The sequence below is a fragment of the Podarcis gaigeae genome, assembly GCF_964106915.1.
Source record: "Podarcis gaigeae genome assembly, chromosome: 10".
Classification (NCBI taxonomy): domain Eukaryota; kingdom Metazoa; phylum Chordata; class Lepidosauria; order Squamata; family Lacertidae; genus Podarcis; species Podarcis gaigeae.
Window position 1 is genome coordinate 30,557,979 of NC_139686.1, and position 26,051 is coordinate 30,584,029.

Genomic DNA, 26,051 nt, shown 5'->3' on the forward strand with positions numbered 1-26,051 from the left:
GCTACTGGTTCAGCCCTTAGGGTATAGGCAGAATTATTTCAAGCCATGGGCAGGAAAATACATAGAAGAAAGTTAGGCAATGTAGAAGAGAATCCAGCTTCAAACCAGCACAAAGTAACCTTAGCCCTGGAAAGCTTTTCAGCTGTACACGTGGGGATAGTTTGGTCTGGGTCATAAATTGACCAAATGACTTTGTATTTGCACTTAGGGCAAAGGGAAGGCAAATGAGCTGTTGAGACTTGGTCCCCAAACAAACATAATTAGTTCTTTGAAAGTCATTCTTATGAATCTTCTCAAATTTCAAAGCACATTACAGTGATACCTAGGGTTGCATACGCTTCAGGTTACATATGCTTCAGGTTACAGACTCTGCTAATCCAGAAATAGTACCTCAGGTTAAGAACTTTGCTTCAGGATGAGAACAGAAATCGGGCTCCAGCAGCGCAGCAGCAGCAGGAGGCCCCATTAGCTAAAGCGGTGCTTCAGGTTAAGAACACTTTCAGGTTAAGAACGGACCTCCGGAACGAATTAAGTACTTAACCCGAAGTACCACTGTATATCTAAGGGAGGCAACTGCACCAGGATGCAGCATGGTGTGAAAGTAGGTCTGGGGTGGCTCACCTGTGGCTCTCCAGGTGTTGTCGAACCCCAGCTCCCATCAGATCCAGCCAACATAGCCAATGGTCAGGGATGGCGGGGTGTGTGGTGTAGTTCAGCAATATCTGGAAGGCACAGGTTAGCCACTGCTGTAGCAGAGTATCTGCTGTGCGGAAACTTCATTCTAACTCCCCACTCTGCCCTGCTGTCTTCTGCTGGTTTTGCACAGTATGAGAAGTTGGTCTGGTTGGGTTTTTTTATCCTCGCCTTGTACAACAAACTGTTGCTCTTTCAATGGGAGAGCTGTTCAAAGCAGATGAGGGGATCACTGTCATGTTTATAGTTCATCCCTTCTTCTTCTTGTACTTTGAACGGCTTTTTTCAACTTGTTGAATCGGCTGGAACGATTCCTGCATTGCAAGGGGTTGGACTAGATTCCCCTTGGGGTACCTTCCTGTTCTATGATTCTAAGTGAGATGAAATATGCCGCACACAAAATGTCATTTTTATGCTAGTGTGATAGTCCCAATATTATGCATTATTGGAGTGGAAATAACAGTTTGTGTTGGATTAGAGTTCCCACCTTCTTGCCTACATTCTCTTCACTCTTTATTTTTTAAAAAATAAAAAATATTGGGGGAGTGTGATTTTATTTCCCCGTGTATTTTTATTTTTGCTGCTCTTCTAATTTAACTTCTTGAATCACCAGGTGGATCACTCTGTTACTTGTGTTCCATCTTTCCCCCCCTGATCTCCATTATCTTCAATTGGTTCAATTTACAGTTCTGGGTTATTGCTATTTTTTGACAGAGTAAATTTAATCCTCTCCCATTCAGACCATTTTCTCCTTGTGGCAATGGGGCCATCCCAGAAATTAGCTAGCTGACTTAAGAGGCAGCAGAGTGCCATCAAACACAGGAAGCTGTAGCCAAAGCCCCATGATCCACCTGGAACAAAAAGGTCTGACGCAGTGTCAACTGCATGAGATTCCCATTCAGGCGTTAATTTTCTCTTACTACCTTCAAAAATGCAATCTCCGGTGTAGGTAATTGCTGAAAGATGGCCTCGGTAATGCCAAGAGCTTTGGCTGTTCACTATTATTAGCTCCCATCAAATCTGCAGGGTACTAAGTTGTTACACCTGTTGTGATTATTGCTACTTCTCACCTTCCCCCTTCTGGGCTTCCTTTCAGTTTAAAATGCCGCCCCCCTTGTAGTAACCCAACTTTGACTGTCAATGCAGGTCATTGTCTGTCAATTCACCTGACTAGATGCCAACAAATGAGCTCACAGATGGCTTTAAGTCAGGAGTCCCCAACCTTTTTGGGCCTGCCAGGCACATTTGGAAATTGGTTGAGGAAATCGTGAAATACCGTATTTTTTGCACCATAACACTCACTTTTTTCCTCCTAGAAAGTAAGGGGAAATGTCTGTGCGTGTTATGGAGGAAATGCCTACGGGTGGCATGCCTACGGATTTTCCTCCTCTAAAAACTACGTGCGTGTTATGGTCGGGTGCGTGTTATAGAGCGAAAAATACAGTACCTCTTTTGCAGAAGATAATCAAGCAATACTTGGAGCCAGTGTGGTGTAGTGGTTAAGAGCGGCAGTCACCTAATCTGGGGAACCGGGTTCGCGTCTCCGCTCCTCCACATGCAGCTGCTGGGTGACCTTGGGCCAGTCACACTTCTCTGAAGTCTCTCAGCCCCACTCACCTCACAGAGTGTTTGTTGTGGGGGAGGAAGGGAAAGGAGATTGTTAGCCGCTTTGAGACTCCTGAAGGGGAGTGAAAGGCGGGATATCAAATCCAAACTCTTCTTCTTCTTCTTCTACTCAGAACACACACACACCCACCCAAAGAAACAGACAAAACAACTATTGGCCCCAACAATTAAAACACAGACAAAAGCAGACAACATCCCCCAAAAGCAGGCACACCCATCAAATAACAAAAAAAACACAACTATTTAATTTTAAAAATGGGATGGGCAGGTGCTAAGTGGGGGGGTGCTTAAGGCCACTGTTGTTGTTGTTGTTGTTGTTTGAATTTATATGCAGTGGTACCTCGGGTTACAGATGCTTCAGGTTACAGATGCTTCAGGTTACAATCTCTGCTAATCCAGAAATACTACCTTGGGTTAAGAACTTTGCTTCAGGGTGAGAACAGAAATCGTGCTCCGGCAGCGCTGCAGCAGCAGCAGCAGCAGGAGTCCCCATTAGCTAAAGTGGTGCTTCAGGTTAAGAACAGTTTCAGGTTAATAATGGACCTCCAGAATGAATTAAGTTCTTAACCCAAGGTACCACTGTACTGCCCTCTACCTGAAGGTTCACAGAAAAAAAATCAAAATATAAAACTACAAAATATATAATGCACAAAGGTGCCACATTGGGGACCACAACCTTAAAAGCCTGTCTCTTCCAGTCACTCAACAACACACACACACACACACTTTTATTTAGCATTTTTTCAAAGCCATTTAGGATTTAAATTACTAGAAAAAATGATACAAAATCAAAACAATAAAGGAAGAATTTTTAAAACATTCCTTGTGATTTGGTGTATTTTTCAGGATCACCCTGGCTTGGTCTTCTCTTCCCTAGTAATAGTTCACATAATTCCAGCAACGGGAAGAAGGAAGCCTTTATTACTTCTGCTTTAATTGCCCATGAGTCCTGTAAACTTGCATTCTCATTATCATGATCCATTAGCCTGGGTGGATTAGAATGAATGAATAAATAAATAAGATGAATGTTGTTATTCTTCAGATGCACATGTTGAGGCATTATTAAGAAGTGATATGACAAGAGTCGTACAGCAGTGGTTCTCAAACGTTTTTCTCTGAGCCACACTTCCAAAATAAAAATTTGGAAAACAAAAAGAAACAACTCCTAACAATGCTTGATTTATAACATAGAACACAACTACTTTATAATATGATCAGGGGACAGCCAGAAAGTATAAAACAATGCAGCTACATAAGTACATGAATCATTTCCAAAATATAATTATAAACAAGTCTTTTACATACTATATGTGCTTTAAGTATTATACAAACTCAGTGAGAGGTATGAGCTTGCTTTGCTGAATAATCTCATTTATATTAGGTCTAATTTGAGAAAGATTCATCTCCTCAATAACACAAAGAAGCCTTTCTCTTTTCTGATCTTGAAAATCCCTGTTCACAACAATATGTCATTAAGAACTGTAGAAGTAGCCAGTACTCTTGAAAAGAGGAATGGATACTGTTTCTGCTTGTATATCCAAAATGAGTTTAGTCACTAGAGCAGGCTTCCTCAACCTCGGCCCTCCAGATGTTTTTGGCCTACAACTCCCATGATTGCTAGCTAGCAGGACCAGTGGTCAAGATGATGGGAATTGTAGTCTCAAAACATCTGGAGGGCTGAGGCTGAGGAAGCCTGCACTAGAGGCTTAAACTGGGCTGCAATTGACTTCTAGCTGTTGTGGCCATTGGTTGATGAAGATATCATTCCATATTCTGCAAATAAAATAAAAAAATACTATACTATACTGTACTATACTATACTATACTACAGTGAAATGTTTAAATATTTCTTTGATTGTCCTTGAATCTTCCTGTCACACTTGTCATCCTCTCCTGCCACACCCTTTGAGAACCGCTGTCATTCAGCAAAAAGGCTTGAGCATAAATTCCAATCGATTTCAATCTGCCAGATAGTGCTGCTGTTGCTGTTTATACATGTGCTACATATGTTGGCATCTTTGAAAACCAATCTGATATTATATGACCTTCTGACTTGACGAGGCATGGGGAAACTTTGGCCTCTTGAATGAGGTCGTTGGGGGAGTGGTGCTGCCCAGAAGACTGGCATTCTGCTCCCAGCCTCGCTTGGCGGGCTTCTTCCCCCTGGGATCCTGCTCTCACTTTGCATGCCCTCGAAATAAATTTAAAAAATTGTCCAGTGGCACCTTAGAGACCAACTAATTTTGTTCTGGGTATAAGCTTTTGTGTGCATGCACACTTCTTCATGTAAGCTTATACCCAGAACTAACTTAGTTGGTCTCTAAGGTGCTACTGGACAATTTTTAAATTTTTTAAATTAATTTTATTTATTTATTTTGACTGCGTCAGACAAACATGGCTACCTACCTGAATCTTTGCATGCCCTACCCTTTTAATCTGCTCTCCCATCTTCCACAGCCTAGCCATGACTGGGTCCTCTGATAGCAAGTTCTTCTCCTTTGCCCTTTCTCTTTTGCCCCGCTACACACATCAGATCTGATGGGACTCTTGCTAGTTTGAAATAAAAGCATACAAACATAGGAAACTCTCTTACACTGAGTCTGGCCACTAGTCCATATAGCTCAGTATCGTCCATGTTGTTGACATGCAGTGGCTCACCAGGGCTTCAGGCAAGGGATTCCTCATCCTTCCTGAAGATGCAGCAGATTGGATCTGGGATCTTCTGCATGCAAGACAGTTGCTCTACCTCTGAGCTACATCCCTTCCCCAAACTGTACAGCAAAGTACCGTACAACACTGGCTGAAACTAGATAATAAAATAGTTGCATTGGTTAATGGCTTTCAGCCTTCAGGATATTATCCCTGCAGTATAAGAAAGGATGTGTGGCCTTATTCAAATGCTTCCAGCATTGACTTCTGACTAGATGAGCTACATGGAGCCTGCTAATTAAAGCAGCCATGGTTTTGTCCTTGTCATGGGAAAATGATCATTATCATCAAAGCTAAAGTCAGTGGAATACTGTTCTCCTGCAAAAAAAAAAAAAGTCAAATCTCTAAGGAAGCGATTGCCTTTGCATTTGAGCCCTCTTTGAAAATGTAATTGTTATCATCAGATTAGGCAGGCCTTTTCAGAACCATTTAAATATAGCAGCAGAAGAGATTAACTTCAGAGGCTTGTTGAGAAATATACATTATTACGCCTCTGAGATCACAGGTCAGCTATGCAGAAATAAGAAAACAGAGAGAATGTTAGCAGCCTGCCTCAATTCCAAAGCTAGCATTGGTGGTGTGAACAGGGAAGCATCATTTATTCTCTTGGAAATAACCTTTAACCTTTAACATTGCAGAAATGCTAACACCTAATAGTAAGACTAATAGTTGGATGCCACCTATTTCCCCACCTTCCTGCTCTTGTTTCACAGTTGTCTAAATGTATTTACCGCCACAGCGTCATTTAAAATAAGGCACAAGCGACTTGTCTTTGTTTTCAAATATACTTTGAATTCATTACCATTGTAGCAAAATGTTCTTCCCGTAATTTTCAAACAGGAAAAGCAGAAGTTTAACAAGTGAAGCAGGAGACAAATTTGTTAATGCTGCCTGTATAAATCCTAACATACTTTGAGCAAATTGCTCATCGGGGAAATCCAATGGTTTTATACTTGTAAACACATTTTTCCTTGGAAGCATGTGCATGGTGTCTTCCGCTATCAATCCTTCAAACTGAGGCCATTAGCATGATTTTTATTCATCTACATTTCCTCCAGACCACCGTGATGAATATACTAAACAGAGAGACATTTCCAGAAAAATCAGTATGCAATTGTTTACCTGTGGAACTATCAACTGGTATTAGGCTTCAAGAAAAGAAAAGAAAAGCCAAATGTCAAAACAAAACTCACAAATAGCCTCTAGCTGTTCAAAATTATATCTGTAAACAGCTTAGGTGTCTATCTTGGTATTAAGCAGTATATAGAATTATTATTACTATTAGTAGTAGTAGTGTTGGTAGTAGTATCTTAAATTACTTGCCACAAAAAGTGCCACTATGCTACCTACTCCTACTGTGGTAACTACCCTTTATATTAACAAATGTGTGCTTTGCGCTTGGATTTCTGTGTTTGGGGTTTCCCTCGTACTTTGGTGGTGCTGCTCTTGTGGTGTGCTTTGTTGCATTTTTATTAAGGCCCTCATGAGCACTTGGCATTCTAGTGCAGCTGCCAGGCCCCAGGTCTATGGCACAGTCTAGCGCTAATACTTTCCCTGAGATCACCTTTAAAACAACATTTCCAGCTCCCACCCACTATTTTGATTTCCCTAAATGCCCTGGTAGCTAGACTCAGCTGGTTTGCACTGCTCAGAAAGCTGCCTTTCCTTCCTAGCACTTCCTGCCAATGTTACCAGGTAAGCCACAAGTACTTAGCAATGGAGGAGGGAGACCACCAGGTTGGTCTTCACTCAAAGCCATATCCAGCCATGTATATTTAAGAGCTTGAGCCTAAAGTTCTGCATAGCTTGGCCAACACACAAAACATTGTGTGCTGACTGTGCTGCAGGGGAATCATGTGCCAAAGTAGGAAAGGGTGTGGCAAGGTATCTCTATGTCAGCTCTGATACCTTTGTAACTACTTATCATCACTTTACAGGTAACCAGCCAATGGCTTGTGAGGCAGTTCTCTGGAGGGTTGCCAGCATCCCCTGCTGAATGCCACTGTGTGGTGGAGGGAACCCAGCACTCTAACAGTAGGGCATTGCAAAGTGCATTTTGAAGTACTATTGAATGTGTTCATCTTTCAAAGGATTCAGTATGCCCATGCAAAACTTTGACCGTTGTAGTTGTTTAACTTTTCCCCAAGATGGAATAGCTGGATGGGGCGTGGGGAGGGGGGAGTGGTGCATTCTCCCCCACAGCTGCAGCCCTGCCAGCTGCTGAAGCTCAGGGCAGAAGGTGAGAGAACAGTATTCCCACCAATATTCTCTGCACCACCTTCAGGCTTGTGCAGTTCAGGGGTTCACATTGGGCCCCTTTCTGGGAAAGCCAGCTTTGGATTCAAAGTCTGCATCATCAAGCCCCCTCTTCCCTTGTGACACCCCATTTCGGTGTCTTATAATTGTTCAGTAGCACCAGTAGTGTGCCCCCCATTGCACTTTCAGCAGGCAGAGTAGGAATTTCTGCAGAGCATGGCCAAGCATGGCAGAAGAAGACTGCCCACCACATCCTAGCTGCCAGCGGCAGCATTGATCTGAGGTTGCAATTGCTCTGCTGTTTATTATACAGCTGTTTGGCATGAAGGGTTGATTGGATACTTACAAGGTGTTCATTTTGCTTTATTTTGCTATAATGTCCAGTTTCATTTAATGCTGTCTTTTCTTTAGTATTGTGAGATTTTTCTACTATTTCCCCACACACACACCTTTTAAAAATGAATTCAGTACCCAGGCACTTTCTGTACTTTATTATGGTTGAACATTATGTGAACATGGAGGTGTTATATATTGTTGACATCATTACATCAAGTAATTTTAAGGATCCATTAATTTATTGGCCCGGATGAAGAGCACGTTGTTTAACGTTTTGTAACAGCACCTGCAGCTTTCACGTTCCTCTGTCAGATATGGCTAATGCATAAATTACCTTAGAAATTAGCGCTTGTTTTGATTACAACATAGAAAGTTACTGTGGTGTGTACGCGTGTGTGTTGGTTGTGGTGGTCCTTTTGAAAGCTTGGCCCACTTTTGTATCATAAAAAGGCTGCCTTTCCCAAAAATATCTCAGCTGACAAAGAAAGTCAGAAGGGATTCATCTTTCCCCCAAAGTACAAAAGAAACAGAATGATAAAGGCTCGAAAAAATGACAGTGGGTTGAGAATAGCTAGGAGACCAATGAAGCAGCTACACCTTATTAGATGAAGCTTGTAGGTAATAATATAAAATATTTCAGAATGTTGAGGAGAAGGCAAAGTTCATCCAGGTTATTAGTTCCTGAGAGGGCAAGTCCCTCCATAATTGGATGTGGGAAATGACTTGCATTTTAGATATTGGGCTTCCAAGTCAGCCAAAAGGAAGGACAGCAGAAGTCCCCCAATTTTTCCATTTTCTGATATGAAAAGCCTGAAGAAAGAGATGCCATCAGATGGAAACTGAATCTGAACCTTGTCCAAGTTCAGTGCCTAATCTTCTGTATCATTATTCTCTCTGTGTCCTATTAAGGACTATACGTTTCCAGGAAGCATAATTATTCTGCAGAATAGAAGCCCGGGCTGACATTATAGCCTTTTGTATTGCATAAGGCAGCACATTCCTCATAAGCTTTTATTGCACACACCTATACGAAAATCTAGCTTCTTCATTCAGTGCACAGGGATTATGAAATCCATCATGTATTGGACCCTTTCAGAAAACCAGATCACCCTTGATTCCATTCACCCAATGACTGGGAATGCCAACATACAGAAAGGAAATTTTCATCTTCCAGGCGAAGAATGAAAAGTGCTGGTGGAAAGCTTGGTTCCACTCCAGCAATTTATTCTGGAATTGGCATTCCTTCCCGCCTCCCTTAGTTTTAGCAGAAAATCTAGATGACGTGCAGTTGCAGCACTAGCCTTACAGTGTCGACTGGCAAGGTGCTAATGAGACTTTCCTGGACAGAAAGTGTTTGTAGGATGTTGTACCTACCTGTTGTAAGATACTGTCTTCGTGGTTTTAAAAAATAATTGCCCATCTGCTGCTGCTGAATATGGGCCACTGTTGGTCTCACAATAAATTATCTCAGCCTGGAAATGGCTGCCAGACCAGTTAGATGTTAGCCCAGCCTTTGCCAACTTGGCTCCTTCCAGATATTTTAGACAACTTCGCTGACTGGGGCTGATGGGAGTTGGAGCCCAAAACATCTGGAGGGTGCCAGGTTGCCAATAACTGTGTTAATCCTGCAGTGGGCAGGGCTTCCTCGCCAGGACTGATGTCCCCTACAGCTCCTGGCTCCTGGGAGCAGACATAAGAAGCACTGAGGGCAAAGGTACTTACTTTATACTGATCTCAGTTGTTTCATCATCCCCCTGGTGTAAATACAAGGGCAAATCATGCACATCCACCCACCACCATTTCCTTAAAGAGTCCTGCTTTCATATCTTATTACTGCTGACCAAGAAGCTGTTTTACATTATGCAGCATCTGAAAATAGTAAATGGTCGTATGTTTTAAAATGATTTTGATGTAGTTAAGCTTTTACCTATTATTCCAAAGCATTTCCTGTTGCATTAATAAATGTAATTTTCATGGTAAGCCACACAGCCGGATCCTTTCTAATTAGTACTAGCTATGTAGCAAAGCAGAAAATGTAACTAGGGTGTGGGTGGGTGGGTGGGTGTTCTCCAAGATTCTGTACTGGGACTTCCATTATTTAATGCATTGATGAGCAATGTGAGCAGGAAGGTGAACTGCAAGCCAGTAACACTTGTAGGGTTTGCAAAATTAATGAAATAGTCAAGTCAGAAGCAGAGTATCATGAATTACTAGAGGGTTTTGCAAAACTAGGTGAGTGGGCAATAAAATGATGAAATTCAGTGTTGATGAGTGTAAAGTAATTTACATTAGGAAAAAGTAACTATACATATAAAATGCTGAGTCCTCAGTTTGCTGTTACCATCAAGCAAGAAACTGTAGGCCTCATTATAAATTGTTCACTGAAAATGTCAGCTCAGTGCACAGCAACATTAATGAAATAAGAGCAGGGAATGAACAGTATTAGGGAGTACTACAAAGTTGGCTGGAAAATATTACAACAACAAAAAATCACAGTGCTAATGCACCCACCCACCATGTACACATATTTGTAATACAATTCAGAATTCAACATTTTAACTTAGGATTTTGCCATTCAGATTTCCACATGAATAGTTTAATTTGGGAACAATGTCCAGGTGTCATCCATAGTGTGTGTAAATATATATATAATACTTCAAGCCTACGCCTTGTTCTTATCTTTCTATATGTCAGGATGGTTCCCTGGTGTGTGTTCACTTTCATGGCACCATTGATGATCTTATTTTTCTTGTTTTTCTCCAAGGACATCCCAACCATCATATTAAGGCAGACTGAGAGACAGTAATCTGACCATAGACACTTAGTGGCCTTCATAGCTGTGATAGAATCTGAAGCCTGGCTTCTCATGAGCAAACCCCTAATAATCCAGCCAATGCACAGTAGTTAGTCTCTTATATGTTCTAGCAAGTTCAGCAAGGGCACGTGTCAGGTGTTCCACATGAAATTTGTAAAAGAAAAATCTGTCCATTCTCAGCCAAAACAATTAGGGCCATCTAAAGATTTTCTGTCATCCTATGTGGGATGCAGAAGCACAAGGAAATCCTTATGTAAACTGACACTGCAATGCTATGCACAGAGAGAGTAAGCCTAGTTGAACTAAGTAGACGTGGATAGGCTTGCATTGTGAATGTGCCTGGTAACCATTGTACAGTGGTACCTTGGGTTACAGACGCTTCAGGTTACAGACTCCGCTAACCCAGAAATAGTACCTCAGGTTAAGAACTTTGCTTCAGGATGAGAACAGAAATCACGCGGCAGCGGGAGGCCCCATTAGCTAAAGTGGTACCTCAGGTTAAGAACAGTTTCAGGTTAAGAATGGACCTCCAGAACAAATTAAGTTCTTAACCCAAGGTACCACTGTATATGCTTTAGGCACACCTACCCTGTGCATAAAGAAGGCTGATCGCCGAAGAATTGATGCTTTTGAATTCTGGTGCTGGAGGAGACTCTTGAGAGTCCCATGGACTGCAAGAAGATCAAACCTCTCCATTCTGAAGGAAATCAGCCCTGAGTGCTCACTGGAAGGACAGATTGTGAAGCTGAGGCTCCAGTACTTTGGCCACCTCATGAGAAGAGAAGACTCCCTGGAGAAGACCCTGATGTTGGGAAAGATGGAGGGCACAAGGAGAAGGGGACGGCAGAGGACGAGATGGTTGGATAGTGTTTTCGAGGTTACCAGCATGAGTTTGACCAAACTGCGGGAGGCAGTGGAGGACAGAGGTGCCTGGCGTTCTCTGGTCCATGGGGTCACGAAGAGTCGGACACGACTAAACGACTAAACAACAACAACAACAACAACAACCCTGTGCTGCACTTGTGTACACTCCCACAAATTACAAACATGGCAGGCAATTAACTGGTATATAGCTAGGTTCATATACTGTGTTTGCAACCTGGTGCCCTCATAAGCTTTGGGTTACATCTCCCAGCATTCCCAGCAGCACAACTATGCTGGCTGGGGTTTATGGGAGTTGTAATCCAAACTCATGCTGGCTGGAGATGATAGGAGTTGTAGTCCAAAACATCTGGAAGGCTCCAGGTTGGCAAAGGTTGTCTTGGGCAACATGAAACCAGTGTGGCATAGTGGTTAGGGTGCTGGAGTCAAATCCTACTCCAGGGTTCAAATCCCTGCTCAGCCATGAAGCCTAACGTACCTCACAGGGTTGTTGCTGTGTGGATAATAGGGAGAGCAGGAGATCCATGGGCACTACCTTGAGTTCCTTGGATGTAACAGCAAATAAATGAATGAATAGGACCAAGTATCTGTATGCTCATTCTTACTGCTGCAGACAAATGACCTGGTTAATTTTGACACCCTCACTCAAAATACATGCATGCAGGGCTGGCCCCACACATTGGACAAACTGAGCATCTGTCCTTGGTATCAGCCATGGAGGAGACACTTTTTGTTGTCCTTCACATGCTTCTTAGCAATCTATTATAACTCTGCAATGGCACTTGAAAGCTAGCTGCGTAAAATTCTTCTTCTTATACCTTTGTGCTGCTACTACTACTTCTCTTAACATCTATGTCACTAGTAACATTTCAAGAGGAGGGTTGCTGCTTGTCCCTCCCCTTCTTTGGTCCTGGGGCTGAAGTGACAGCAGCTGGTCCAAGGTGGGATGGTGAGACAATAGGAGGGGCACAGAGTCACAGGGGAGGAAGGGAAGATATGTACTGTAGAGGCAAATCCTCATCCAGACCAGTTCAAGGTCTAGAGCTTGTCCTTTATGCTTGCAAGCACTTGCTCCCACATGTGCATAGCATCATGCTTTAACTCGCATCGCCTTGAATTTTTGCATCTATGCAGCATGCAGAATAATTTCTTTCTACTGGCTGAAAGTATAAGCGTGGATAGTGTATTGAGATTAGAATTAAAGGTAACCACTGTCTTCAGTCAAGCTGAAAATGTCAGATGAGTCATCATGCACTTTGCACAAAGTTCCAATTTTTGCCACACACATTCTAACACAAAGAGGCTTGAAGACCTTGTGGTTCCCTGCTGCAGATCCTCGTCAGATAAGATCTCAGAGAAGTGGTAGATTGCTGATTACTTTTGCAACATGTGCCTCGGCTGCACAGGGAGGCTGCAGCTAACCTAAGCTGGTGAACCGGCTGCAACATCATTGTCTTCACTGTTGTCATGGGAATGAAAAACATGCCATGAATACTAAGAAAAGGGCATCTATGCTTATCTTCTTGGCTAACAAGAAACTGGGTAATTCATTGATTTTGTGGCCATGGCCACAACCTGTCATAAGCTAGTGGGTAGGGCTGCCCATACGTCCGGATTTCCCAGACCCTACCAGGATTTCAAAGGCAGAAGGGGGAATTTCTGGAAGGCAGCAGTTTGTCCTGGATCTTCAGCAAGTAAACCAAAAAATTACACTGCACTTTTGCTCTCATTCTGCAACTAGAAGCCGCTCTGAGAAACCTAACTGGGGTTGTCATGCAGAATTACAGGCTTTTAGGCACCAGTTGCAGGAGAAATTTTCACCAAAAAACCATGGGTTTTTGGGCATTATTGGGGTCCTTTTTAAAAAGCTCAACAATTTTCAGGGTGTCCTCATTTTTTACTTTTTGAAACAAGGCAACCCTACCAGTGGGTGACCTGGAGAGGAGCCCACTGCTTGTTCATACCACTGGTCCATTACCTAGCTATAGATTAAAAGCCGTGGTGCAGTTAAAGGAAAGAAGATATTCTCAATGACAGGCATAGGAAACAGAAGTAGCAAACAAGATGACTGGATGTGTTTCTGAACAGAGTCAGTTGGAATCTAAGTGCATAGCAACAAGACTTCATGAGATGAAACCAAACAATGGAGCTAAACTCCTGCAAAGCCTGTTTTCGTCCTGTATCTCTGGATAGCTTTTGCAGTTCCTATACTTACTTCCCTGCTTTGCTCATCTGGATTTAAGGCCCAGAAACCATTACTCTTGCTCCAGAAACAATTAATTTAATATTGATAAAATTGCTTAGTCGGCAGATATTAAATCTCAGTGCATCTCCTCTGCCCAGAAGCTACTTTCACTAAGCTCGTTTAATTTGTTTTGGCACTAGAGTTCATTTAGGAAAAGGAAAAGTCCCCAAAGAGGATCAAGTTGTAGGCTTTCTATGGTAACTGAAACAGCTACCAGCCCTACTTCCCTTTCCCCCCACCCACTCCCCCATCCTGCTAGCCGCTCAAGGCTCACCCACCGCTACTGACGGCTGCAATCTGCACCGCTGCCCTTTTAAGCCTATGCACACACCCTCTGCTTCTGACTCCCAGAAGTGCCCTGGCAAATGACATCATCAAGCTGTGCCACCAAGTTTGGAGTTGGCCACCATGTTGCACAAGGCAGAGAGGCAGGATCCACAGCCAAGGTGGCACTGGGGGGCGGAGACAAAACCTCAAAATCAGAACACCCCACTTTCAGATCAGAAACTGTGGTGGCTTTATCAATTCAGGGACTGTCCTGGCAGAATCAAGGCAGTTGAGGGGTAGTTTAGAGGAAGAAAAGAAAGACATTTTAAGCACATTTCTTATTTCAAATGATGCATTTTTCAGTTGCTGACTTTTAAGTAGCAAATGTGAAGCAGAGTGGGGTCCACTACATAACAAATAGTTAATGGGAGGGAGCATATTAACTTTGCACTCCACATAATAGATAAAAGGTTAATCTCAGTGATGCCAGAACCCAGATCATGGTAGATTAGTGGTGCATTGTTTGTCTTATGAAGAACATTAGAATAGATTTATCATGATTAAAGCCACATGAGAGACAGAGATCAGCAGGTGGGGAGGGAAAAGAAATATCATCCTTTTCTGGTGCAAAGATGAAGGCTTAGCAGACACCACAGTCACAGACCACTCATCAGAGGGATAATTTACATTCTGGGAATGAATGTTTGGTTGAGTGAATCAGGCTAGAATTGCAGAGCAGTAGCGAAAAGTCTCTCTCTTTCCCTCTCTCTCCTGCCGACTAGCAGAAAAGAAAATCAGCCACCCATGCAGCACATTTTAATTTTGTTCTGGTGACTATGCTACCCATGCTCGGTTTAACAACAGCTCAAACTGTTATCAGGGAATACTGAGAAGGTAGGATCAACCATTATCATTGTTGCTCAGGTCTATGGACCTGCCAGTGATAGGAATGTTATGATTATTTTCATCTGCAAGCATTGATTTCCCCCTCACCTTGCAGCTGAATCTAAGATTTTCCTGTTTGTGAACATTTTCCTCCACCCTGTCCTGCAAAGACAGTGATACGTGACTGACGGGTGTTACATTCCTTCTCTACTATCCATCCACTACTGGAATTTGGAATTTTATGTGCAATCCTTACTAAAGTCATCATACAATCCATATATAAATTCATGAAAGATCATTCTGTCAACAGCTATAAGCCACAATAGTTAAATGATACCTCCTTGCTCAGAGGCGATATAACTCTTATTACCACTAGTGACGGCCAACAACGTGGATGAGACGTATTAATGGAGATGGCTACTAGCCGTGATGGCTGTGCTTTGACTCCACAACGGGAGGCAGTAGTGCTTCAGAATACCAGTTGCTAGAAACCACAGGAGGAGAGAATATTCTTGTGCTCAGGTTCTGCTTGAGGGTTTCCCACAGGGGAAACAGACTAAAGGGGCCACTGGCTTGATCCAGAAGATGCTTCCTATGTATTTATGTTCTTATCAATTGCCGGGGTGCAGGGGTGGGAAAATGGAAGAAAAGGCCTTTGTCTTCATGCCCTGCCTGTGGGCTTCCCTGAAGTACCTGAAAACCAGCATACAGGCCACAGTTCTAAATAAACCCTTAATAAAGACTTGGATTGATGACTTTCTAAACCCCATAATAACCATAGCAATATTTTCAATGCAGAAAGCACGCAGTGCAAGTAGATAAATAGGTACTGCTCCAGCGAGAAGGTAAATGGTGTTTCCATGGGCTGCTCTGGTTCACCAGAAGCGGCTTAGTCATGCTGGCCACATGACCCGGAAGCTGGCTCCCTTGGCCAGTAAAGCAAGATGAGCACCGCAACTCCAGAGTCATCTGCGACTGGACCTAATGGTCAGGGGTCCCTTTACCTTTAGCTTTAATCCCATTTAATGATTTTAATACATAGTCACTTAGGGAGAAAGCTAGGTGTTCCTCCTGAGTAACAATCACCTATGATCTGTAGCAGCAGCAGCAACAACAATTTTATTATTTATATACTGCCCATCTGACTAGGTTGCCTCAGCCACTCTGGGCAGCTTCCAGCAAAATATAAAAGCACAACAAAACACCAAACATTGAAAACTTCCTTATGCAGGGATAATAATAATAATAATATAATAATAATAATTCCATTATTTATATACGAGAGGACTCCCCCACCACCCCTCTAAATGATTCCAATATTTCTATGGGGTTAAGGTCATTATTCTTTGAATTTTACAGAGGATAAATTGAAGTGCATGAGCCAGCAATTAAATTAGCAGTCTGTAATTGGAGTGGGGTGGGCTAGGGTTAATAAGAAGCAGCCCATGGTGGAATGTGCTTACAGGTTTGCAATGAAGTGACTGGCACAAATGAATCCATTAGACCAGATGTGAGTAGGGCAGCCGAAGCATCACATTCCGAGATTTGAGGGCAGAATCCAGAAAGCAGGCGTTGCAGCCGGCCTTGACAAAGATATATTGGTAATGCTCTGCACAGACACACATGCCTGCCCTTTGTACTTGATCCTTCTCTGAAGCAATAACTGCCCGTTAATGACTTGCCATTACACATGTCCTAAACCAGCTGTCCTTAGTCAGAGATGCTACAGGGAAGAGGATGAATTGCTGTATGTGGGACATATCTGTGGGACAGGAATAGATGGAAGATGAAGAAAAGCTGGACAGCTCCCATTCATAACCCTCCACTAGTTGTGAATTTGCAGTCCAACACTCTTTTATCCGTTGGCTGATGAATTGTTGCTCACTACAAAACATGACAACTGAAAATCCTCCCACTTCCAAGATCGCACCTTCTTAGGCTTTGCCTCCTCAATTCTTGACAGTATTACTTTCCTGAGCCAAACTAATTAAGAAATGGCTGGGCCAGTTTAGTTGTTAAAAAGAGAGCCTGAGGGCCAAATTCCAATTAACCTCAAATGTTAACTAAAGCAACCTGAGCTGGGGGAAACTTACACTCTTGTTCCTCTCAAAATTTACTTTAAATTTTTTTATAGCTATTTTACATTTCAAGACAGAAAACCAAAAGGGTTAAAAAGATACACACAAATGACTTTACCTCCTGACACAAAGAATTTGTCAAGAAATCAAAGACTGTAGAATCGTTACTCAGAAAGTGCTGCCTTAATGAGATATTTCTGTTCCTGTTTTGTATATAATATTCTTTTTTAAAAAAAGAAACTCAGTTGTGTAACGAGAGTCTCAGCCATTTCAAAATGACGTGTGTGTGTGTGTGTGTGTGTGTGTGTGTGTGTGATGAACTGACAGGATGGCAGGGAGGAGGAAGAGAAATCCTACTAAAGGGTGTAGCTGGGACTGGGACATACTGGGGCAAGCTGGGGATGGGGGAGGAGAGATTGGTGTAGGAAGTGCTCATAGGGTGACAGAGGGTGGTGAGGGGATGGGGGTCAATGCACAGGAACCAGAGCAGCAGGACCCAGAGCCAGAGGGGCCCCTGTCTCCACAAACATGGTGGGTTCTGATGCATAGGGAGCAGTGGGAGGGGCGTTCTAGGAAGCTGAGGCAGGCAGGGCCTAGAGCCCAGTTCCCTAGCTAGCCAGGTGGGGCTTATTAGCTTTGGGTGAAGGTATGTGATTCCTCAGCTGAAGTAGGCTCGGAACAGGTGAGGGTCCCCTGCCTCGTCAAGCCCAGATGCTGCAAACAGCAGGCAAAGTACAAAAGGGGAGCCAAGCTGAGGGGCTGTGCTTGGTCAACTGCCCAGGTTGATTGGACCATGGCTTGGATGTTCCAGAGAGCTGGTTGGGGCTGTGTGTATGCAGGACTGACCTCCATGTGCCCTAACCCTTGGGTCAGTTGTAGAGATGGGAATTTGCCTGCTGGGGCTTTGGACCTGTTTGTCTGCCGGACTGTGTGCTACCATCTACTATAGAACTGTGCACTCCAGCAGGACTTGCTGCCAGGTACCCTGTGGTTCAGGATGGTGTGTGTGTGTATGTTGGAGTTCTGATTTCTGGGGATCTGAGCCAGCATTTTGCTGTATTGGTAACAATCATCTGTGCAAGTCCTCTGATAAAGACACAAGTCTGGATCTCATCTCCAAACATCTTTGAGTCTGTTTGTTTTTTAAAGTATTATCATGAAATGAAAGGCCTTGTAAATACTCATACATGTCTACTGGTTTAATTGAAATTAATCTGAGTAAGCCACTCTTAAATTCAAAAGTGAATGGCCATTCCTTGTTCTCAGTCGCATAAGTGTAAATTTGCTCCCCTTGTTAAACAAAAGTAGCTCAAGCACTAATTGGTTGTGATGGTGGCAGATCCTGTATTAGGAGGCAGGTTGCTGGTGAATTTCTATAAAATCGGAAAGGTGTTAATACTTAATGCTGGAAGAAAGAGGGTACAGAATTCTTTCGCTGCCCTCACTTTCCCTTTGAAATCTCTCCCCCATTTTTTTCCCCCCAGTGGGTTTCTGAGACTAGTAATCTAAGAGAAAGTAGACTTGGGGGGAGGTAGTTTGGGAGGAAAAGTATGGATGTGGAAGGCACCTTTTGCCTGTTGCATATTTGCTTTCAAATCCTCCTACCCTTAGCTTATAGAATTTCAACACAGCCTGAATACTGCCACATTGTGCCACCATAAAGTGTAGCGAGCCTGTAATATAGTTGCAGGTGTGGTATAAAACTGATTCCGTACAACTGCACAAACCTATATGAAAGGTGAACTTAAAAATAATTTTAAAAATAGTGGGGGTTTGCCCACAATGCATTACTGGTTGTTTTCATTTGTATATATGAAACAGAAATCAATTTTGCTTCATGGATTGAATAAAGGGGGCTTTGTCATGAGATGGTGCTTGCAGCTGTATAGGAAATTATCCAGCTTATTACACTGCCAGATGGCTGGGCTAATGGGCAGTTCACAGTACCTCTCTCATTGGAATGCTCAGTAAGCAATAGATCCAATCACTGGAACCATACAGTAAAGAGCTCGTTTGGGTCTGGTAGGAGGTGCTCTATTCCAGATAATTCCCAGGTCATGAAAATTAATGCAGCTTCAGACTGATAATACATTGAGAACATGTATCAAACTGACCTGGCAAAACACTGGTGCTTTTAATGATGCATAAAACAGCCCCTGACATGGCCTTTTGCTCTGTGCAATAGACTGGCTGGCATGGACGTCGGTTAACCAGATATGCAAGTATTTGGTGGTGCTATCTCTCAATTGACCTTTAAGACTCTGCTCCTTTTAATGAAACTTGGAATTTGTTTGGTTGCAACATATAGAATTTTGGAAAAGGTTGGACTCAGCCATGCAAAACATGGTTGCTCCCTCAGCTGGTGTAAAGCTACTGCTTTGTGGGAGGGGGGCAACAATTGCTTCATCAGTAGACCTTTATCTTGATATTGGACATTAGTACCACATTCTCCCATACCTTTATGCCATAGCTGCCTTGCCAAAACGCTTGTCCAGCTCAGTGTTGATGGAGAGGTTTGCTGGTTATGGTGGAGCCCAGGTAGACAAAATTGCCTACTACCTCAGGCGTGTGACTGGTGATGTCCTGACCAAGGATGTTGGTCTTCATCAGGCTGATGGTAAGAACCAACTCCTTGGAATGTGGTGTCAAGGCTGCATCATCTGCAAACAACATCTCTCAGATAAGGACCCACCACGCTTTTGTACAGGCATGGAGATGGCTGGATTGACCAGATCCCCATCACTTCTTGGAAGACACTCTCTTCAGTTGAGCTGAAGGCATAGGAGAGAAACAGGGAGGAGAATGTGCCAAGGGGAATTGGGGTGAGAACATAGCCCTGTTTCACACCATTCTTTATAGGGAAGCCATCCAAGGATGACCTGTCATACGGGACAGCGCTAGGCATGTTCTCATGGAAGGACACTATCTTGTGGAGCTGAGGTAGGCATCCTATTTTATGGAGAATAATCCTTTTTGGCTGACAAGGTCAAAGGCCTTTGTCAGGTCTGTGAAGGCCATGTACAAGGGGCATATCAGCATTTCTTCTGCAGCTGACACAGTGAGAAAATCATGTCAACTGTTGATCTCCGAGCTCTAAAGCCTCATTGTGACTCGGGATACACTGTCAGCGAGTGACTATAATCTGTTGAGAACTACACAGGCAAAGGCTTTCGCCACAGTACTCAGCAGGGAGATAGGTAATTGTCTATTGTAAATTATGGCTGGGTGTGTATAATAATAACAGCTTCCTTTACAGAGCTATATATTGCATAGAATCAAACAGTTAACTTCGATAGGTTGCAGAAATGTATGTGAGACTCAGCATAGGAAAAGACAGGATTTCATTCCCAGTGTGAAAGGGCCTTTGATATCATCTTGGATAAAAGGTCCTTGAGGAACATAAGTAAAGACGAAAGCAAGAGGAAAGGAACCCTCACAAATGTCAGGGTGGAACTCTGTTGCATATGCATAGAGAAGAACAAACCATTAACCGGAGGGGGGGTGTCAAAAAGAATCCAGTACTGCTCTTTGAGATCCACAAGGAAATATTTAGGGGTTGCTTTAAGTTCATTTGATGAAAAGTGTTATGCAGGTTTCAAAGGCAAAATTACTAGTCAGGAGCAGTGAAGTAAGCTGAAGAAGAGCTTTAGGTGCTGGTATTAGCACAATTTTTCAGACCAAGCTGAATAGCATATATGATATTTCAGCCACTTGTATCTCCAGCCCCTGGCAATAAAAAATAACAGCAACCACATTTAATCCATCTGTTCGGTTGTTTCAAGAGGGCTCTGTCTCAGTCTCTCACTGAAGTTGGAATCTGTGAAAATAAAAACAAGCAAGAGTCGTCCTTTTACGCTTCCTAAAGGCTGCTCCTTTTAAGGGATCCTGCCTCAACCATCATTAATGTCTTTTTGGAGGTTGGAGTTTTAAACCATCTTTCCACAATGCATCTTTAAAACCTGTAATCCCTACTGGGAGTTATTTTTCAAACTTATTTTTATTCAAGAAGGGTTAGTTACTGCCACTAGAATCTGCAGATAAAAGATTCTACTTCTGCTAAGGCTGTGTTTTCATAGAATTGTAGAGTTGGAAGTGACCAACAAGGGTCATCTAGTCCAACCCCTCTGCAATGCAGGAATCTTTTGCCCAAACTGGGGCTGGAACCCATGGCCCAGAGATTAAGAGTCTCATGCTGTTCACATTAATGACAGCTAGGTCATTCTTGTTCTCAATACCGGTTGAAGCTGGTTTGGAAGAAAGCACATAAAAACACATTATTTTGCAAGAAATTGCAGGAAAGATGCGGATTGTGGCTAATGTTGCATGTAATGGCTTAAAATGCAGGAGGATGGCTGCTCTTCCCCACTGTTTCAAGTCTCATCTGCAGTTGCTGTACACACCAGAGAATAGGTGGGGATGTCTTCACCCAATGCACATAATCTGTTTGGTTTCTCTGCACCTGCAAGCCCCCTCCCCCGCAAACCCGTATTCATGAAGCTGTCATCTGTGCATGTGCAATGGCTATCTCAAATGTACACACCTCAGCTTAACAGCAGCATATGTTTTCAAATCAAATGGAAATTGCTTTGAAGAAAGATCCATTGGCTAATATCATATGAGCAGGGTCTTCAACCAACTTAGTGGGAGCACACACTGGAATGGGAAGGATTGTTAATGCATACATAGTTTTAGTTAAAGCAAGTCAGCAGTACTTTTGCAATGTTACTGTCTCTGCCACAATGACCACCTTTCAAGCAAACAACTCATCCATGGGTATATATGCTCCTCATCTCCCCCTTGATCACTCGGAGAACGCTGCACATGATTTCGTACACTCACATGCACTCATGCATACAGAGTGTCCCAGTGCACCTGAAGAGTCAGTCATGATCAAAGAAATCACTAGACCAGGCATAGACAAACTCCGGCCCTCCAGATGTTTAGAACAACAGGGATGATGGGAATTGTAGTCCCAAACATCTGGAAGGCTGGAGTTTGCCTATGCCTGCACTAGACCAGTGTTTCCCAACCTTGTGCCTCCAGATGTTTTTGGCCTACAACTCCCATCATCCCTGACCACTGGTCTTGCTAGCTAGGGATGATGGGAGTTGTAGGCCAAAAACATCTGGAGGCACAAGGTTGGGAAACACTGCACTAGACAATGGTGTTCTTGACTCATTCATCAGCCAGGTGCCTGTTTTGATGCCTTAGCAAAACTTTCCTCCACCAGGTGCCCTCCAGATGATTTGGACTATAACTCCCATCAGGTGTTGCAGTCCAATGCAGCAGGAGACTATCTTGGTATATGAGCTTCTTGATAGATAATGAATGATGTGACATGGGAAAGCCAGACAAGGGTGTTGCTTCAAGCATATCAGTCTGTGACCCATACATGCCCCCACCATCTCCTGTACTTGCGGTACAGAATCTCCAAGTGTCCCTATTTTCCTGGGACGTCCCTGATTTAGACAAGCCATCCCGGTTTCTGATTTAATCCTGGAATGTCCCACTTTTCCTTAGGACGTCCCTATTTTCATCTGAGAAATGTTGGAGGGTATGCAAATAGGTGGGCAGAGGCTGTAACCGTGCAGGGATAAACTTGTCTGCAGTGCAGTTTGCAGGGACTAATAACATAACCATATTCCTGCTTGGCAGGGGGTTGGACTCGATGGCCCTTGTGGTCTCTTCCAACTCTATGATTCTATATACAAGCACATGTGCATGAGCTACTGGTTTATAATTAGGCACAGAAAATAAGTATCATACACAAAAAGTGCAGTTGCAGTAAGAAGGGGGGGTAGATTTATATTCATACATTATTCGTTTCATTTAAGATACATCCATGCAAAGAGATTTCTCATAAAGCTGTAAATTTCCTAGCATTTTATTTATTCACCCCAGCAGGGAATTTAATTTAAGACCAGGGTTTTGGGGCTATCAGAAACCAGGATAGCCCATACCTCTAAGAGATGCAACATAAGGACAGTTAGCTATTTAGGGAGCCATCCAACCCCACAGGGGACACGGGTGGTGCTGTGGTCTAAACCACAGAGCCTAGGGCTTGCCAATCAGAAGGTCGGCAGTTCAAATCCCCGCGACAGGGTGAGCTCCAGTTGCTTGGTCCCTGCTCCTGCCCACCTAGCAGTTCGAAAGCATGTCAAAATACAAGTAGATAAATAGGTACTGCTCCAGTGGGAAGGTAAATGGCATTTCCGTGCGCTGCTCTGGTTCGCCAGAAGCGGCTTAGTCATGCTGGCCACATGACCCGGAAGCTGTCTGCGGACAAATGCTGGCTCCCTCGGCCAGTAAAGCGAGATGAGCACCGCAACCCCAGAGTCGTCCGCAACTGGACTTAACACTCAGGGTTAAGCGCAACGATTGAGCTTGGATTGTTCCTGATGCTGTCATGTGATCACATCAGGGTTAGCTTGGGATCCAGTGTATCCCAGGCCAGCTCAGACTTCTGCCTGACTGCACGTGTGGTGGGCTGAAGGGAACTCTGTGCCAATGGAGTGAAGCTGCCTCCCTCTGCAGGCAGAGACCAGCAGGGTCTTAGGGAGGCCAGGAGGGGCTGGGTGAAGGATGCAAAAGCAGGTTGAATTGCTCTGTTAATACTGTAGTGTCCACAGGGCCGTCTTTAGCATATGCGCTGCCGGGGTGCAAAGACTGGCCCAGAGCCTCCAAATTTAGTTTAGCCACCCCCAGATTTTTTTGGGGGGGGCGACCTCAAAGTTATTGAGCGTTTTGGGGAAAGGGGCAGCCAAAGTTGTTGACCTTTTTTGGGGAGGAGAATTGCTCACCTGTAACGACGCAGCGGAGATAACTGCTTTCATTTTCCTGACTCGCCGGGAATATTTGATGCTACAATATTTGACGCTACAGAATAACAGAGTGACGGACTTTCGCTCTATTGCTTTTCACTGCCGCCAATCGAGAGGGACCGGATTACAGTAGGTATACAGTGGTACCTTGGGTTAAGTACTTAATTTGTTCCGGAAGTCCGTTCTTAACTTGAAACTGTTCTTAACCTGAAGCACCACTTTAGCTAATGGGGCCTCCTGCTGCTGCCGCCGCGCCGCCGAAACACGATTTCTGTTCTCACCCTGAAGCAAAGTTTTTAACCTGAGGTACTATTTCTGGGTTAGCGGAGTCTGTAACCTGAAGCATATGTAACCCGAGGTACCACTGTACATTTGGCGCCTCCCAGAATTCGGTGCCTGGGTGCACCACACCCCTTGCACCGCTGGGTAAAGACGGCCCTGAGTGTCCAACATGAAATTGTGGGGTTATAATTTATCAGGAAGTTCAACTATGCAGCTATATACAGGGTGAGTTTTTTAAAAGAGGCCCTGCAGAACATGTGTACTCTGTATCCACAAGGGCCTCTTTTAAAGGACTCATCCTGGATTACTGTCTTCATGGTGCTGCAAGGCATTTTTGCCACACCTGATTAACACAGCTACTCTTCTGGAAATTGTTATTTAATTGAGAAAACTCTTAATGGTGGATTGTGGTAAGATACATCATTGCCAATTGTAAGCAATGTTTACATTTTCTGTACAAAATGAGTAAGTGTACTGGCATCCATGATGAAATAAAAGTTTCCAGAATGATATAAAAACAGGTCCTATGCATGGTATGCTTCTAATCATTGACAGAATTTAATAAATCTCCATTTTGCGGATATAAAGTTTTAAAACTCCCAGCCCTCCAAGCTTGTTGCCGCTTCTGTGTACAGTCCATCTTTTATTTGACTGATCATAAATCAACATCTGTAACTACTTTATTCTGCATAGCTCTTAGCTTTTGAAGGCTCTCTCCAGTCTGCACTCTTTGCTGGCAGCATTGGATTTCATGGGCTAATCGGGGAGGGAGCGAGGAAACTGGCAGTGACAGATGAAGCACTGGATTGAGCTAAATAGCCTCCCAACTCTCTGTATCTGCCTTACTGGCAAATTCTTAAGAGGCTGCAGGAGCTACTGCCACTCAAGGCAGACCAAGCTGTAAGGCTGTACAGCAACACGGCATGTACATCCCAGGAACTGCAGCCTAAACAGAATGCTGGACAACAAGGTCACATTGTGCCAGCTAATCTGGGTGTCGGCTGCCAGACGCCTGGCCTCCATTCTGCCTGTCTCGTGTTCAGTCACATGAATTCAAATTCATCTAAAATAAGCAACAAGGAAACAGAAAGTGCCGAAAGACACCCAGGAGGAAGTGTGCGAAGAAGATCCTTTTTCTATTTAGGAATGACAGGTGATAACTCTCAGTGATGCGTCTCCAGTGGACCATTACCTTAAAAGTGATGAGGTTCCCCCCCCCCCTTCACATAACACTTGTGCCTTCCTCACTAGCATATTTTACTTCTGCTGTGAGAGGAACTTGTTGCCATGGAAGTAGCCAGGATTTATTGGGGGGGGCAGGCACCTACCTGTCCTGTTCCAGAACCTGCAACGTGATAGGTCAGTTTGCGGAAGCCATACCTGTCACTCAATCGGGTTGCATCGCTAGAATGCACCACAGCCTCATCCAAGTGACCTCAGAGAACATTTCTGTTTCAAATATTCTAATTGATTCTACTTTTAGTTACGTCTTTTTTTATTTACTTAGGGGGGTACAGCTGCCCCCGGCTACACCCTCACTTCTTGCTAAGGGACTTCGGGCTGGTTCATAAATGGCCTTGACATGTAGCTTCTACATGTGGTAGAGCACAGGCGTATGCCTCTGACTCATGCATGGGGATGTGTCAGTGCACACACACAAATGCACACAAAGCAACTTTAATATGCTTTGAGGTCTACGAGTCCCACCCACTGACACCCTTTCTTCTCCGTGAGTTGGGTTTATGGTGTTCATGTAATTTAGCAGCAGTTGGAGGGGGGCGCTCCTTGAGGTTTCTTTACTGTAAAAACAAAACTTCAAGGCAGCTTATACTGGTAAAAACGATGAAATAAGTAAAAAGCAAATTTTAAGCAACAACCGGCAAGATGGGAGCAGAGCAGGAAGATAAAACAATGTAAGCTGAAGACAGAAAGATAAAAACAGCAGCTAATACTAATGCAGTTCTCTCCATGTGTACTCAGAAGTAAGACCCACTGAGGTCAATGGGACTCACTCCAGGTAAGCGTATATAGGACTGCAGCCTTAAAGGTTTTTCTTTTGTTTTTGTTTCTGCAAATGTCATTTATTGATAAATGTCATTTATTGGCAAATGTCATTTATTTATTATTGCATAATAAATATTCATCAGCCTACAACA

General features: G+C 43.5%; 1 protein-coding gene across 3 annotated transcripts in view; it reads left to right on the forward strand.

Annotated features, from left to right (window-relative positions):
• GRAP2 (GRB2 related adaptor protein 2) overlaps nt 1-26,051 on the forward strand; it is a 48,406-nt gene that overhangs the window by 1,474 nt on the left and 20,881 nt on the right. The window contains exon 2 of one of the 3 annotated variants that reach the window (XM_083701804.1): nt 3,166-3,220. The exons of 1 other annotated variant lie outside the window; for it this stretch is intronic. Coding sequence is in view for 1 of the 2 variants with exons in the window: in XM_083701802.1 (XP_083557928.1) it covers nt 25,897-25,912 (16 nt within the window). In the remaining variant the exon portion in view is untranslated. Of the gene's footprint in view, nt 1-3,165; nt 3,221-25,737; nt 25,913-26,051 lie in introns of those variants that run through there. One more of the 3 variants, XM_083701802.1, reaches the window with a different exon arrangement.